Source organism: Coccinella septempunctata, chromosome 2, assembly GCF_907165205.1.
Source record: "Coccinella septempunctata chromosome 2, icCocSept1.1, whole genome shotgun sequence".
Lineage (NCBI taxonomy): Eukaryota > Metazoa > Arthropoda > Insecta > Coleoptera > Coccinellidae > Coccinella > Coccinella septempunctata.
In genome coordinates, this window is record NC_058190.1 from 53,052,321 (window position 1) to 53,068,251 (window position 15,931).

The window sequence follows — 15,931 nt, forward strand, 5'->3', positions numbered from 1 at the left end:
TTATCCTCTACTATCAATGAAAATAACCGACCAACTTGACTGAACTAATTTTTGCGTTTTTTTTCTTGGAGGACAATTCGAGAAACGATGGATATTATTTATTCTGAAGAATAAATAGAAAAAACATGGGATAAGAAAGTGACTAGAACGTAACATTTGGTTTACTTAAGAAGAGAATCAATTTAAAGAGATTAAAATTGAGTTTTCACTTGAAAACAATGCTGTTAGTGACACTATTCTATGGCCATTGAAAATCTTGATCGAAAACATGCCATCTATTTTTCCCTTGATCTTATGGTTACAGAACTGCCATTCAATCCCCGAACATCCCGAATTTTGCCCTGTACATTTTGGAATTTCTGAAAACATCGATTGAAGAGAACTCTGCAACGAACTCATAAAGCTTGACAAATTTACCATGCCAAAGAAGATATTGTTCGTCAAGTAAACCGAGTAGGTACTCGGTCAGGTAATTTCATTTGTGCAGGGCTCCGAAATACTGACATTTATGTTGGAGCTTCAAACTGTCCGTCCTTGATTTTACCCATTGAAGATCGAACAAGTCAAGATTTTGACGAGACCTAGAGTACCTAGAGTTCTAGGAATTTGAATGTTACCATAGTGACCATTAAGAAAGTACCCCATTATAATCTGAGATTATAACTTCAATTGGATAATCAGTGATTATCCAATTGAAGTTTCAAGATAATTTTTGAAATTAATCTGGAATTTCTGTTAGAATGAAAAAAACAACCTTGAAATAAAGGGTTACGTTAATCTGATAAAGAGACCAAACCGTAAACGACCGAATTTTAATTCACAGAGCAAATTTGTGAAAAAAATTGAACAATTTGTTTTCTTGTCTAGGTACCTACTCTTCATCATGTCGAATTGTATTTTGCTTAAAATTGTTTGTGAGTTTATTACAATGATATGAGATGATTTATAGAATGAAACCCTCAGGCTTAATTGAAGACTCATATTTATTATTTGAATACAGCCGTGTATAAGATTTTCTGTTTTTTCAATCATTAAAAAAATGAATGATTATGTTGTACACATTTCATTAGGAGGCATTTGTGAGACGCAGTATGAGATATATTATTCTATTCGATCTCCTTCCTCGAGAGGTACGAAAACTCCAATTTTTTTCAGTTTGTTACTCTGGGGTTTTTTGCAGTTTATCATCATATTCGATTTCGATAAGTGCTTTCTGAAAGTATGAAATTATTCTTTGTGGAACTAAGGTGATTTCATCCTCTGAAAAATTGCAATTAAAGGTGGAATCTAAATTCTCCCAATTTTTTTTTCAGTTTTTTTTCTCTTTCCGAAATAGTTTCCTTTCCTCAATATAACTTCTTCAACGTAAAACCTCATTAATGAGTTCAACTTAAACATACTGTTACTATGCAAGATTGAATTACCTTAACTTCATGTGTGTTGAATTTCTCGACAATTCAAATAAAATTTCAAAATTTTTCTCATCAAAATTGCGTACACACAAGTATACCTCAGTTGTAAATGTTAGAGAAGGATTTTCAGACTACTCATTAAATATGTAGATATCATACTTGAAATGAAGGGAATCTAGGTGAAAAATTTTATTTCATTCCACCGGACATAACATGAATCTGGTTAAATTTGACTGGATCATTATCGTGTTATCACATTTAGAAACGTAAAAGGGGATAATTTTAACATTTGATTTGAGTTTTTTATGAGAAACATGCACTAGATATTGAAGTACATATCTGAAATTTTGATGATTCTCAAAAATCCCAAAATAAAATCAATATAGGAATTATGGGATTGAAGTAATTCAATTTAATTTCGAACCTACTTAAAGTTTATGTTAAACATTAAACATATAAAGAATGTTTAACTAAATCTAATACTAATTATAATGAGATATTAATTATTGTGCTGCCTCTAAAATGACTAATGTGGGGGGGGTTAACAGTCGACAATTATTGGATTTTGGGCTGGTCTAGGTACACCAGGTATGGGTATATAAGCAGCTCCTGACTAGCCATCAAACAGATCATTCTCTCAGCTTGTTCGAGATAGTTCAACTGAAGATTTGTATTTGTCGTGTTGACTTGTGTTTTTTTTTTGCTTTCGTCGAATTATTTCATACCTATTCGTTCAGAATAAACATGGCAGAGTCTGTTGAAAATTTGGTAAGTAATTTTTTTTATTTCGATAATTTTTGGTTCTACCAGGATTTCAGTTGTCGAAGATTTTTATTCATTACTGTATTTTATTTCGAATTTTTGATATTGCGATCGAATATCAGTAAGAACATTTCGGTTCCTACATTGTTGTCTTGCAGTATAGCGAGAAAACACATTGAGTGGAAACTGTCAAAGCCTCATGAACGAAATTTTGTCGAAATTAAATTGCGAGTTCACTAAAAATGGTGAAGTATCTTTTGAGTGTAAGAGGTTGTCCTTTTCGTAATTTATATATATTTATATATAAGATTTTTTCGCATTTTCGAAGGCTGTACATTAATTCTCTCTCCATATGGTAGTATCATTATCGAGGAAATTCATTAAAACCTTGACTAAGATGTCATTTTGTTGTTGAATAATGTTTGATCATTTTTGCTCTTACGTCCATGAAAAAAATTTTGGAAAATTCATCAAGGTTTCTAAGCATTCAGTAAATTTTCGTCATGTCTTAACAGTTGTTTGGCTGATAATGTTCTTTCGTCAAGTTATTTACTGAATTTTATTTATTACAGAAAGAACAAATTGTCAATGAAGTCAATGAAGCAGAAGCAGAGTCACCCAGCGAGGAAGATGGGGAGGCCTGGGACTCCAGGTATGAACCTACAGTTCCTGGTGGGGAATTTACGGACCTTCACGCAGCAGTGGAGAAAAATGATTTGGAGGGAGTAATGACGCTACTCCAAAAAGGAGCCTACGTCAACATCCATGATGATTATGGATGTACTGCCTTGGATTTAGCACTCCAGTTGGGGCATTATCAAGTCATCAGACCTCTGGTGGAATACGGCAGCGAAACGTTCATTATTATGGACCACCTCCAGAGGTCTCCAAAGAGGGACGAATGCCTCAATGAGCTGCTAAAATCCGGGATCAGTATCAACTTGAAGGCTTGCTACGGACGTACGCTCCTTCAGAACATATTCCGGGACGAACCGAGAAACATCGAATTCATCGAAAAGTTGTTGGATTTAGGGGCCGATATCAACTGCTTTGACTATCGGAAAGATGGCCTTATCCACTCCATGGCAAACAGCCTGATGGGGAGGGAGGTTGGATTGCCCTTGCTGATGGTCATATTGAAGAGGGGTATACTAGTGGAGACCTTAAACTTGCGAGAGCAAACACCTCTTCAATTGGCCATCATAAACCGCAAGGACTTCATGATCCAGCCCCTACTGGAATATGGGGCTATTATTGGCGATCCAACCTACTGGTACCCTACTCTGTTGGATGAGGCATACGACAGACGGATGTATGGCTGTTTGAAGGAGATGATAAGGCATCTTATAGTCAAGGAACTTCGAGGTGGATTCGTGGAGGAAAAACTTAAGGTAAAGATGGCTTCACCTCTTTACCTTAAGTTTTACCGGTCGTGTTTCGATGAAATTCAAGGACTAAAACTGGAGAAAATCTCGAACACTCCATTAACGTTTTACGACTTGATTTTCAAATCCAGAAAAGTGTATATGTTCCTGAAGGAGAAAAAAATAGTGGAGGAATTGTCCAACAGCCTCATTGCTTCCTCCTACCACTGCACCATCATTTTGGGTTGGGAATATGCCAAAATGAGGAGGCACCTTGAAGACTCCGTACTTCAATTGGTGCCAGAGGTCTTCCTTCATCTTCCCTACCCATGGGTCCGGACAATGCTGGAGAAAGTTTATGATGTGACTCTGGAAAATTGGTTGAACTATTACTCTGCTTCATAAGTTCCAGTTCAACCTTGATGATTTGGTGAGTTGAGTTATCCCTTATTTTATTCTTATTTTTTTGTCAATTCTGCAGGAAGCAGCAACATTTCCACAATGTGTTTCTGCTAGAGAAGTAGATATCATCATAGCATGATTTTATTCTTTTTCGTTATAACTATCTATTTTCGTTCTATCTATATCATCTTATGATTATCGACAATATTGATTTTCACGTTTTATTTCAATTCTGAGTTATCATTTTGTTATTGAATATTGTTGTTTGCACGTCCATGAATTTTATTTTTATTTTAACGAGGCTTTGAAGCATTCTATGTCGATTTTTGCCATATACATATAGAAAGATTTGTTAATATTAATATTCTTCATTCTTCTTAATAGTTTAATGAATTTTATTCGTTACAGGAAGGACATGAAAAAAATATTGAGTAATAGCTCATTGGTGACGAAGAAAGGGGGGTTCGTGAAAACATTGAGTATCCATATGGGTACTAAAGAGGAGAATGTATTTCTACAGGAGACACATATACCAACCAAAATGGGATTGAAGGGAATATCAGTTCGAATCCACAAAGTGGGGAAATGGACATACCAGTACGTGGGGACCCTGAACTTGATTGAACAATCACCTCTTCAATTGGCCATTAGAAATAGCAAAGAGTACATGATTTAGCCTCTACTGGAAAATGGTGCTATAATAGGCAATCCAACTTGCCTACCCTACTCTGTTGGATGAAGCATTCGACAGAGGGATGTATGGCTGTTTGCGTGAGATGAAAATAATGGAAGAATTGTCCGAAAGCCGCACTGCTGCCTCCTCCTATCACTGCACCATTATTTTGGATTGGAAACGTGCCAAACTAAGGAAGCATCTTGAAGACTCCGTACTTCAAATTGTACCTGAGGTCTTCCTTCATCTTCCCTATCCATGGGTCCGGACAATGCTGGAGAAAGTTGTAAAGGTGGCTTTAGAAAATTGGTTCAACTATTACTCTGCTACATAACTTCCAGTTCAACCTTGATGATTTGGTGAGTTATCCCTTATTATTATTTTATTCTCTTATTACAATGTGTTTCTGCTGGATTATCGTATGATTTTATTCTTTTTTCTCCTGTAATAATATTTTACTTTATTTTCAGAAAAATTTTATAATGGACTACCTACCTTCAGAGCTTATTGAAGAGGGACGAATGTCTCGACGAGCTGCTCAAATCCAAGATCAGCATTAACACAAAGGGTTGTCTGAAAGAGATGAAAAGTCATTTGATATTCCAAGAAATTCTAAGTGAATTCGTTAGAGGGAAACACGAAAATGACCTCTCCGCCACAAGGAATTCATGATCCAGCCCCTACTGGAATATGGTGCTATTATTGGCGATCAAACCTTCAAGTACCCTACTCTGTTGGATGAAGCTTACGACAGAGGGATGTATGGCTGTTTGAAGGAGATGATAAGGCATCTTATAGTCAGGGAACTTCGAGGTGAATTCGTGGAGGAAAACCTTAAAGTAAAGATGGCATCACCTCTTCACGTTAAGTTATACCGGTCGTGTTTTGATGAAATTCAAGGATTAAAACTGGGGAAAATCTTGAATACTCCATTGACGTTTTATGACTTGATTTTCAAATCCAGAAAAGTGTATATGTTCCTGAAGGAGAAAAAAATAGTGGAGGAATTGTCCAACAGCCTCATTGCTTCCTCCTACCACTGCACCATCATTTTGGGTTGGGAATATGCCAAACTGAGGAGGCACCTTGAAGACTCCGTACTTCAATTGGTGCCAGAGGTCTTCCTTCATCTTCCCTACCCATGGGTCCGGACAATGCTGGAGAAAGTTTATGGGGTGACTCTAGAAAATTGGTTGAACTATTACTCTGCTTCATAAGTTCCAGTGTATATGTTCCTGAAGGAGAAAAAAATAGTGGAGGAATTGTCCAACAGCCTCATTGCTTCCTCCTACCACTGCACCATCATTTTGGGTTGGGAATATGCCAAACTGAGGAGGCACCTTGAAGACTCCGTACTTCAATTGGTGCCAGAGGTCTTCCCTCATCTTCCCTACCCATGGGTCCGGACAATGCTGGAGAAAGTTTATGGGGTGACTCTGGAAAATTGGTTGAACTATTACTCTGCTTCATAAGTTCCAGTGTATATGTTCCTGAAGGAGAAAAAAATAGTGGAGGAATTGTCCAACAGCCTCATTGCTTCCTACTATCACTGCACCATCATTTTGGGTTGGGAATATGCCAAACTGAGGAGGCACCTTGAAGACTCCGTACTTCAATTGGTGCCAGAGGTCTTCCTTCATCTTCCCTACCCATGGGTCCGGACAATGCTGGAGAAAGTTTATGGGGTGACTCTAGAAAATTGGTTGAACTATTACTCTGCTTCATAAGTTCCAGTGTATATGTTCCTGAAGGAGAAAAAAATAGTGGAGGAATTGTCCAACAGCCTCATTGCTTCCTACTATCACTGCACCATCATTTTGGGTTGGGAATATGCCAAACTGAGGAGGCACCTTGAAGACTCCGTACTTCAATTGGTGCCAGAGGTCTTCCTTCATCTTCCCTACCCATGGGCCCGGACAATGCTGGAGAAAGTTCATGGGGTGTCTCTGGAAAATTGGTTGAACTATTACTCTGCTTCATAAGTTCCGGTTCAACCTTGATGATTTGGTGAGTTATCCCTCATTTTTATTCTTATTTTCTTGTCAGTGCTGCAGGAAGCGGGAACATTTACACAATGTGTTCCTGCTGAAGAAGTAGATATCATCATAGCATGATTTTATTATTCTTCGTTCTATCTATCTATTCTATCTTTCTTCGTTCTATCCTATATCATCTTATGATTATCGACAATATTAATTTTCACGTTTCATTTCAATTCTGAATTATCATTTTGTTATTGAATATTGTTGTTTGCACGTCCATGAATTTTATTTTAATTTTAATTTTTTTTTCGTGATTTTTTGCTGACGAAATATTTTAGTCTTCAACTTTTCTGATATGAATGTACAAATCTGTTTCCTCATCTAATAAATTTCTCTTTTTTCAGCAAGGCGACGACTAACAGATCATTACAGGACACGGACATGAAGATGTCGAATTATGAAGAAAAATCGAGGTGACAGATGAGGCAGTCATCACTGAAAAGTACTGGAGGATACAAATCTTGGCAGTGAAGCTTGATAACTGGAGGAACCTCCATCTGGCCAAATGAATTAGAGAATTGATGTATTTGTATATATTTTGTTGAATAAATTGATGTATATTCTGTAAAAATGCCTTCTTTTTCACATCCACACATGAACAAAAAAACAAAGTACAATATAGTAATATGTACTTCCGTAGAAGAATCATATAAACTTCCAAATTTCTTGGAATTATTGATGTTAAACTGAGGTTTTCCAAAAAACAGAGTTGAAGAAAATATTCACTTATTGCTGCATATAATAATTGCGAAATGAAAGGCTTTCAGTGGATTATTCATCATTATATGAATTGCAAGGGATGGAGCCCGAGACCCAGCCCTGAGCGAGGCTAAACGCATTCTGTAGGCCCTCAGATACGAAGTCATTCATATTCGGTCCCGAATATCGCATTGTTATTCATAATTCACTGACATTCATGGCTCGGCACTTAAAGGACTCTGTCGAAATTACATAGTCGATCGGGTCCTTCTCCAACCCCTGGCATTCCTACATCTCGCGATATTATATATCATTTTTATTGTAGTTGTTTATGTGGATGGAGGTCGCTTTAAGTTTTATCGCATCCCCCCTTTTGTTCGGAATATTAGAGATAGGATCTCCTCGCACTACTTGATCGAGTTGATGTCGAGTCGAATTGCTGTCGCAATTCATTAATTTTCCTAGAGGGGGTGTTGAAGGGGGAATCTCTGCGACATATCGACTCCTAGGGGTACCTATGAATTTTCAAAACCTGAAAACTGTAAATTAACCACATTTTTCTCATGATTTATGCAGAGTGCTTCATAAACATATTGTCCACTGATTTCTCGATATTTCTGTAACGGCTTGAGATCTCTGACCAGAATTTGATTAAAATGTATACCTCATTAGTAGTAGAGCCGTGGAATTGCTATCCTACCAGTGAAAGTGCTGCATATAGTCGTGGCGGTGGAATTGCAAGAGCTACAACCATCGCACAAGATCGGCAAATACGGTAACCTGCACGACGAAATAACTTCTTCACGGGATCCCGTATTGACAGGTTGACAGAACAGTTTTCTGTCAAACAATATATACTCCATTCACTTTTATTTTAGCACTCGGTTGGCCATGGAAATTTGACACATTTCACTCTGTATAGTACGAAAATGTGGGGTTATGCAGATTGTCAAAACATTTTTGGGTTTTAAATCAACGCTATGTTGCCCGTTCTACGTGAAAGTTTCTGTTATTACGTATTTAATCACAATGTCGAATCTCTCCGGAAAATATGTGACGAACATAATTGAAGTTTATACAAACTGATTGAAGGCATACCAAATCCAGTTATTTGCATGAAAAATACAAGAGATCAGTGTAATATCATAATATGCACTAGCTTGAGGAGAGTTAATGTTCGTTATCTCCTTTGGCTAAAGTTTGAATACGTTATATCAGTTGTAGATTTCAAAAATATTAACCCGAAGATGAAATGCATATAATGCAGTGGTTGGGAATGGATATTTCCCGAAGGAATTAACAGATAATCACAAGAATATTAAATTCTTCAACAAAAATCATCTTGCATCAATGTAAGTGAAAGGAATTAAAGTTTCAAGTCAAGATGAACAAAACCTTTGAACAAAAATTTCACATGAATAAACAATTAACAGGACAACTGGCGCGTATTTGTGGCTGTTCATCCTAATACATTGACATAATAATAATAATAAGGTATTTATTGGTACCTTTAGACATTTACAATGTATAAGACAAGTCAAATGAAATATAGAAAATCAATTTTCGGGAACTTATTCTACAATGACATTCATCGAAAATCTTGTAGTAAACTTTTCGCATTAATTCACTCAAACATAAAATTCTCAAATGCCACCACTTTTTTGGGTCTCCCAATAGAAGGAAATTTTTTGTCATCCTCTTAATTCACAATCTTTCTTAATGTGGAAATATTCAGCTGAAATATAAGTCGTTTAGATTCAGATGAAACATTATATAAATTCACTTATTGAACATGTTTGCTACCATCTGACTTATTGTGGATTTTGGAATATCAGGGTATAACTATTTGAATGAGTGGACCTGAATTCTAAATAGCACTTCCTGAAATCCTGTCTCGTTTTTCCAATCACTTTCGGCATTTTCGTAATAAAAATTGATATTAGTTGTGGCAACGGCGTTATGACATTAACGACATTTCATGAGTGCCAACCTTACTCCGTTCTAGTTACAAAAACTTGAGGAAATTATTTCATGGCCAACCGAATGCTAAAATAAATGCGAATGGAGTATACCTAATCGCATAATTCTCACTGCTCCATTCACGGTCATCTCATCTCCACGTTGATACAATATTTCATCCCGAATTTCGAACAAATAACCGTTCCTTAGAACAGAACGGCGAAAACTCCACCGACCCAATAATTCAACCCCATTACCGGCACCCGCAAAAAACTTGGAGGCCTATAAATCATCCCATTTTTTCCTTCTCTCTCTTTTAACGGTACGCCGAAACAATTATCCGCCCGACAAACAGAAGAAGTTTTCGCAAAAAGTAGATGTCTTTTTGTGCCATCCCGATTATAACAATTTGTTATTTCGATGCAGGGAATTGAGTGGGAGAGACGATGCATTCCCGGGACGGAGAGGGGATGGTGGCGCCACGTTTGTCCCGAAAAATGGCGCCAGTCTTGGTTCGATCGGGGAAAACCGAAAAAATAGACACTGTGGAGGATGCTTGTAACAAATATATCGTCCTGCTTTTGGGGTATAGCTCTGGGAACGGAAAATAGTGAAGAAGAGAGCATATCGCTTGAGTCGACAGTATAAAATAATATACAAGGCAAGCCACGAAAATTCAATGGTGAAATTTTCATCCATTCCGTGGAATGAGGGCTGCAGATTCCAAGATTCCAAGAAATAATGAGGAAAACCATCAGCTTCATATGAAATCGGATGAAAAAATATCAACCGTTTATGTTCTGTAATTATTGGACAATGTGGAGCTTAAGGTTTCGGTTGGGACTTGATAAAGAGTGGTTATGCTTACTCCAAAGACAGGAGTGTAAAAGAAAATTGAAGTAAACTCCCCATAATCCCACAGAACATGCCATGAAATTGTATGGTTCAAAACCCCCGACAGCAGCTGATGCTCTGATGCGTCTGCTCCTCGGTCTTTCTTACAGAACTACACGTAACCAAAAGATGTATAGACATAAACCTGGAAAGGATGTGACGTTCTGATAATAACCTACTTTAAAAGCCTTGAAATTGTATGGCATCGATTCAAGACTGATGAGAGAATAAGCAAGGACAACAAGGGTTCTCTAATCTGGGTTTCTGGTCGTTTGGGAGTCAAAGACACACTTGCCACAACAACACAAACACAATTTACTGAACCAGAACCTCTATATGTGGTGAGTGTTTGACTCATACAAGTATTTTAAGAGTAGATTCTTGAGGTCAAAAGAAACACTTTTTTCCTATAGCATTTCTTCCGATTCAGCCCAGATAATCTAAATGACTTATATTTCAGCTGAATATTTCCACAATCAGAAAGATTGTGAATGAAGAGGATGATAAAGAATTTCCTTCTATTCGGAGACCCAAAAAAGTGGTGGCATTTGAGAATTTTATGTTTGAGTGAATTAATGCGAAAAGTTGACTACAGGATTTTCGATGAATGTCATCGTAGAATAAGTTCCCGAAAATTGATTTTTCTATTTTTCATTTGACTTGTCTTATACATTGTTAATGTCTTAAGGTAACAATAAACTCCTAATTATTATTATTATATCAATGTATTAAGATGAACAGCCACAAATACGCAGCAGTTGTCCTGTTAATTGTTTATTCATTTGAAATTTTTGTTCAAAGGTTTTGTTCATCTTGACTTGAACCTTCCTTTAATTCCTTTTACTTATATTGATGCAAGATATGATTTTTGTTGAAGAATTTAACATTCTTGTAATTATCTGTTGATTCCTTCGGTAGATACCAATTCCCAACCACTGAATCATATGCATTTCATCTTCGTGGTAATATTCTTGAAATCTACAACTGATGTTACGTATTCAAACATTAGCCAAAGAAGATAACGAACATTAACTCTCCTCAAACTAGTGCATATTATGATAATTTACTGATCTCATGTATTTTCCATGCAAATAACTGGATTTGGTATGCCTTCAATCAGTTTTTATAAACCTCAAGTATGATCGTCACATATTTTCCGAAGAGATTCGACATTGTGATGAAATACGTAATAACAGAAACTTTTACGTAGAACGGGCAACATAGCATTGATTTAAAACCCAAAAATGTTTTGACAAGCGTCATAACCCCACATTTTCGTACTATAGAGAGTGAAATGTGTCAAATTTCCATGGCCAAACGAATGCTAAAATAAGAGTGAAAACTATGAATTGATTTCCCTTTTTTCAGAATGTTGAAATAACTATTCCCTCTTCAGTTCAATTTGACGTCAGGCATGAGTAGCATGACCTATACTATAAGGTACGGTGAGCACTTGGAGTCCGGCTACCACGTAGTTATCGCGGCAAAAGTTGGAAATGAATGAAATCCGCTTCTTCCCGTACTGAAATCAGATAATCAGTAATCTAGCCAATTCTCCAATCGCGATTCTCCGTACAACAAACCAATCCATAAATTTTCCTTATCATACGCAATTTCCTCAGATCTGTCCGCGGCATAAACGCGCAATATACGAAATTGCAATTGCTTTTATCTACTTAGCCTGTTATTCCGAAAAACAACATAAACTACGATAGGGGTTGGGGCGGCTGTATGGGAGATACTTTCAATCAATCTGTGAGGGTGAGTAATGTTTCCAGTTTATATCTTTACCCACTGGCCATATATCTTCGAGATGGTTATGATACAAATTATTTTATGTACTCTTTCGCTGAGGTTTTGTCCCGACCCCTATATAGCGACAAGGCAGTTTCTGCACTCTAGACACCCCTTAAGATATTGCCGGATTATCTAGATGGGCTGTGAAATTCGATTCTGCATGGATTCATTGTGTTCAATCAATTCATCTTCGGTTTTATTGCGAGTGGGTGGAGGCAGAATCGGTTCGATTTGGATTGAATCAGCGAATTGTATGTTTATGCTTTCATTCCTTCTATAATTTTACAAGTAACACACTCTAGGTACCACTGTGCATCATTGTTGATGCACCAACATGAATTGATAAAGGTAGATTAGAATTCCAAACATTCTTACTCCAACTCTTATCCACATTAATATGGCAAATTTTCGTTTTAAACTGATGGTTGCGTTGCACTGCTATCATTGTCCGTCCCATAAGAGTTGTTTTTGAAGCTATGTCCTCTACAGATCGCCATCCAGTTCCAAAGTTCTAATCAACTCCAATATCTGGGATGACTTTAAGAAGGTTACTTCTTCAATTCTTGTCTGACGCATTTTTTGAGTTAGCCAACATGAGGAGGCATTCCATATGATCTGGAGGTTCATCCTCGTCTTAACAGAATTTGCGCTGGTCATTTCATGTTACACTCATTCTCATTAGGCGACGTTTAATCAAGTAGTTGGAAATTGCTGTTTTTCCTTCATAAATCTGAAAGAATTTAGGCATAGGGAGGTCTGAAAAGATTTTACAAAGAAAGTTCATAGTGGGAAACCTCAACGTGTAAATTTTCAGTACTCTGTAATCGTCTTAATAGGCCATCTATCGTGGGACACCCTGTATACCGTACGTCGATTCAAGACTTCGCAATTCACTTTTTTCGAAGCCTACAGCCTGTTTCTAGTTTCTGAATTATCGACAAACTATTCCTTCAGTCGTGGGATTCGATAGAGACAACTAAAAGTTGGTGTTTCAGAAGTAGATGAAATTTTTTCGAGGACAACATTCCTCCCCCCATTTCTCCAACATCTCAGCGCGCCATCGGATCCGCGCCATCTCCCGCAGTATAATAGTTTTATTTACTTTATTTATGGATGTTTTCGACTGCTCTCAGAAAATGACATTTGTCAAAATAACAAAGAGCCGCAGAGTGAAGCGTGGGAAAGTCCGGAACGACGTCATTGTTTTACTCTGCCCTTTCGTATTTTCGCAAAATGGAAGAAGAAAGGCCGTTACTTGGCTTGGGGTCGGTTGTTTACATGGCAGTTTTTGCGTGACTATACGGAAAATCGGCTATGTTATTTTTGGCGCTAAATAGGGGTAGCTCGGTTGACTGGGAGAAAATTGATATCGATGTTGGGGATTTCCGCATAATGCAGATGCTTCTTTACTCTCAGCCGCACTCTTTACCCCGTTAAGTTGAGTGATGTTATCATCACCAAGAAAATAGAGTAGAAGACTCAATAGGAGATCGAAAATACTAGGCTCCCTTTGGTATCTGCAATTTAAATAACAACGTTGACACAAAAGATGAAGTTTTTTAAATTGTCTTCTTTTGAACATTACTTATTACTATTTTATCTATCGATACGCCACTGCTAACGGACCCAGTTCTGTCAATTGAGCTTGACTTGCCACCTTCTACGTCATCACCCTTCCAATCGACCAATCGAACTGAATTGCAACTTCTTTCTATAATTACTCTTGATAATCACAAACTGGCAGTCTTATTTTACCATAAGTGACATTGACTCTTCAGTAAACAGAACGTCTGCTGAGCCATTTGGCTCCAATTCTGACTCAGAATATTCACTAACAAGCAATACACAGAAACGTAAGTTTTAGTAAAAATATAAAATGAAATTAAAGCCACTTCGACTGATGCGAGTGAATGAAATGAAAGGAAATGATAAATCTGAATCTAAAACAGTAGCTGTTAAGTATAAGGAAAAAGAAGCAGCATCATTCACCAATATGTAGGTACTAGTGGATATACTGACAGAAAGAAATTCTGTTATTCTTTCGAAATTCAGGTGGACACAAGTACTAATGCTGAAAATAAAAAATAAGCCAAAATTATCCCATGTTCTCATAAACTAAAAGTATGCCTAAAAGTAAAAATTGCAAAGCTAGATTCCAATTAGAGTATCAACAGAGTTTCAAATTAAAAATAATCAATTTATGTTAAAGTAGGTATTGAAACGATAAAGAGTTGAACCAAACAGGACTCTAGTAAGTATCCACTTCCATATCCTGTTCGCGATCCCATTGATGGGGACAAACAGTGTCTCAAATTAGGGAAATCAATTTTTGCAAGACCCTAAGATGACAAGATTAAAGGGAGAAGAACCCCTTATCGCTTGCCATGTGCATAGATAGGGTGTTTTCAGAGCGCAGAAGCGAAGCATGTAGTTCCCCTAACAGGAAATCTAGCAGGAATTCTCTCATTGTGTCACTGAACTTTAGTGTTGCAGGACTGCATGAGCCGAACGAATCGCAGACAAACCACGTGCTCTGCTCCAAGTCGCTCCAGTATTCGAAGATAACTGAATCTTATTTCTGTTTCAGGTGTTATACTGTGTTGCCCAAGAAATGTAGCCTAACGAAGGTAAACAAATTTTGTGTGTCCTAATTATATCAGCTATTTCGTCTGATCCTGTTTGCGAGTTGATTTCCGTCAGATATGTTTGATATTCTTGGTTGTTTGTTCAAGTTCAGCCAGGAATCAAACGTATTACAATGGAGATTGGCTGAACTTCGCCGAATCAAAATTATCAGAATTTTTTTCAGGAAAAAATTTAGTATTAGTATTTTATAATGACCATTATTTTTCATGCTTGCAAATTCGTGTTACTGTGGATTGAATTTTAGTTGAAAAAGTTCTAGGATCAGCACCTGTCAATTTCAAATTGTATTTATGAAAAATTTTAACACTACTTATATGAAGATGCAGCTTCAGGAAAATCTTTTCGATGGAGAATGAAGACTGAAGAAACACAAATATTTGAGTAGTTTTTTGGTACAAAAAGTAATATTTCTTGCAATTGTTCAATGTATTATATTCGTTTTTTATTTAGTGTATTATATGAATATGCCTATTTTCTTAAAAATGACATGTAATTTATTATCTCTGGAAGAAATTGTAGATACAGTTATTTTTCAAAGAGAGCAAGCTCTCCACTAATCCAAATATGTTTCTGAAATTTTATTTGTACTGTTTTCAGTACGATATAGATAATGTTCATTTCTGAGGTAGCAATTCATGGATTGTTTATTTGTTATTTACTAAAATTATTTTACTGTTGTTTTAGTTCTCTCGTCATTTTCGAAAAATATGAGAATTCTTAGGATTTTACACTTATATGTTCAACTTAGTGTATCGAAATATCGATATTGTATATTATTGTATATTATAATGAATTTCGTGTTACTCTCTTCATTTGTGAAGATAATTATGAACGAACATTTCTCTATACCATACCTTCTCTGTATCTGCGTGCATAGTATTGAAAATATATAAGATAACAAAATAAAAATTATTATAGAAATCAATATACACGTCTATTCATTGTTACAATGTTTTTTTTTGAATAAATGAAAATTCATATGAATGGTTGTGATCATTTCCTTTCAATCCCAGATTTTACATGTGAAGAAAAAACTCGATATAATAATTCACAATATTCACGCTGAGTTGAATAATTTGGTGATGGATAAGAAAATTATTGCATTTTTCTTGAAAATCACGAAGTGCACTCAATACAACTTCTCCAAGCTGAGTGAAAGTGTACTGTCACCTGCCAAATACAATCTTATCAATGAGTACGTCGTTTCCTGTAGGGGTGAAACTAGGGCGTCTAGGCGCCTCCGTCGCGGCGCCAATGATGCTGTATCTATAGCGATGCTGG

At 36.6% G+C, this 15,931-nt stretch overlaps 1 protein-coding gene across 6 annotated transcripts; it reads left to right on the forward strand.

The window, feature by feature from the left end:
* The first annotated feature begins 1,107 nt into the window (after positions 1 to 1,107).
* Positions 1,108 to 7,226, forward strand: LOC123308226 (serine/threonine-protein phosphatase 6 regulatory ankyrin repeat subunit B-like). Of its 6 annotated transcripts, XR_006537073.1 has the most exons (6): positions 1,108 to 1,130; positions 1,181 to 1,280; positions 2,747 to 3,968; positions 4,349 to 4,972; positions 5,084 to 6,620; positions 7,000 to 7,226. XR_006537073.1 is itself a non-coding variant. In XM_044890803.1 (3 exons), the coding sequence occupies exons 1-2, from the start codon at positions 2,157 to 2,159 to the stop codon at positions 3,941 to 3,943; spliced, it is 1,221 nt and encodes a 406-aa protein (XP_044746738.1). In that variant the 5' UTR covers positions 2,004 to 2,156; the 3' UTR covers positions 3,944 to 3,968; positions 7,000 to 7,226. The 6 variants fall into 6 exon arrangements, 1 of the variants encoding a protein (XP_044746738.1); XR_006537074.1 differs by having other exon boundaries at positions 1,129 to 1,247; XR_006537070.1 differs by lacking the exons at positions 1,108 to 1,130; positions 1,181 to 1,280 and adding an exon at positions 2,008 to 2,180.
* Positions 7,227 to 15,931: the final 8,705 nt, after the last annotated feature.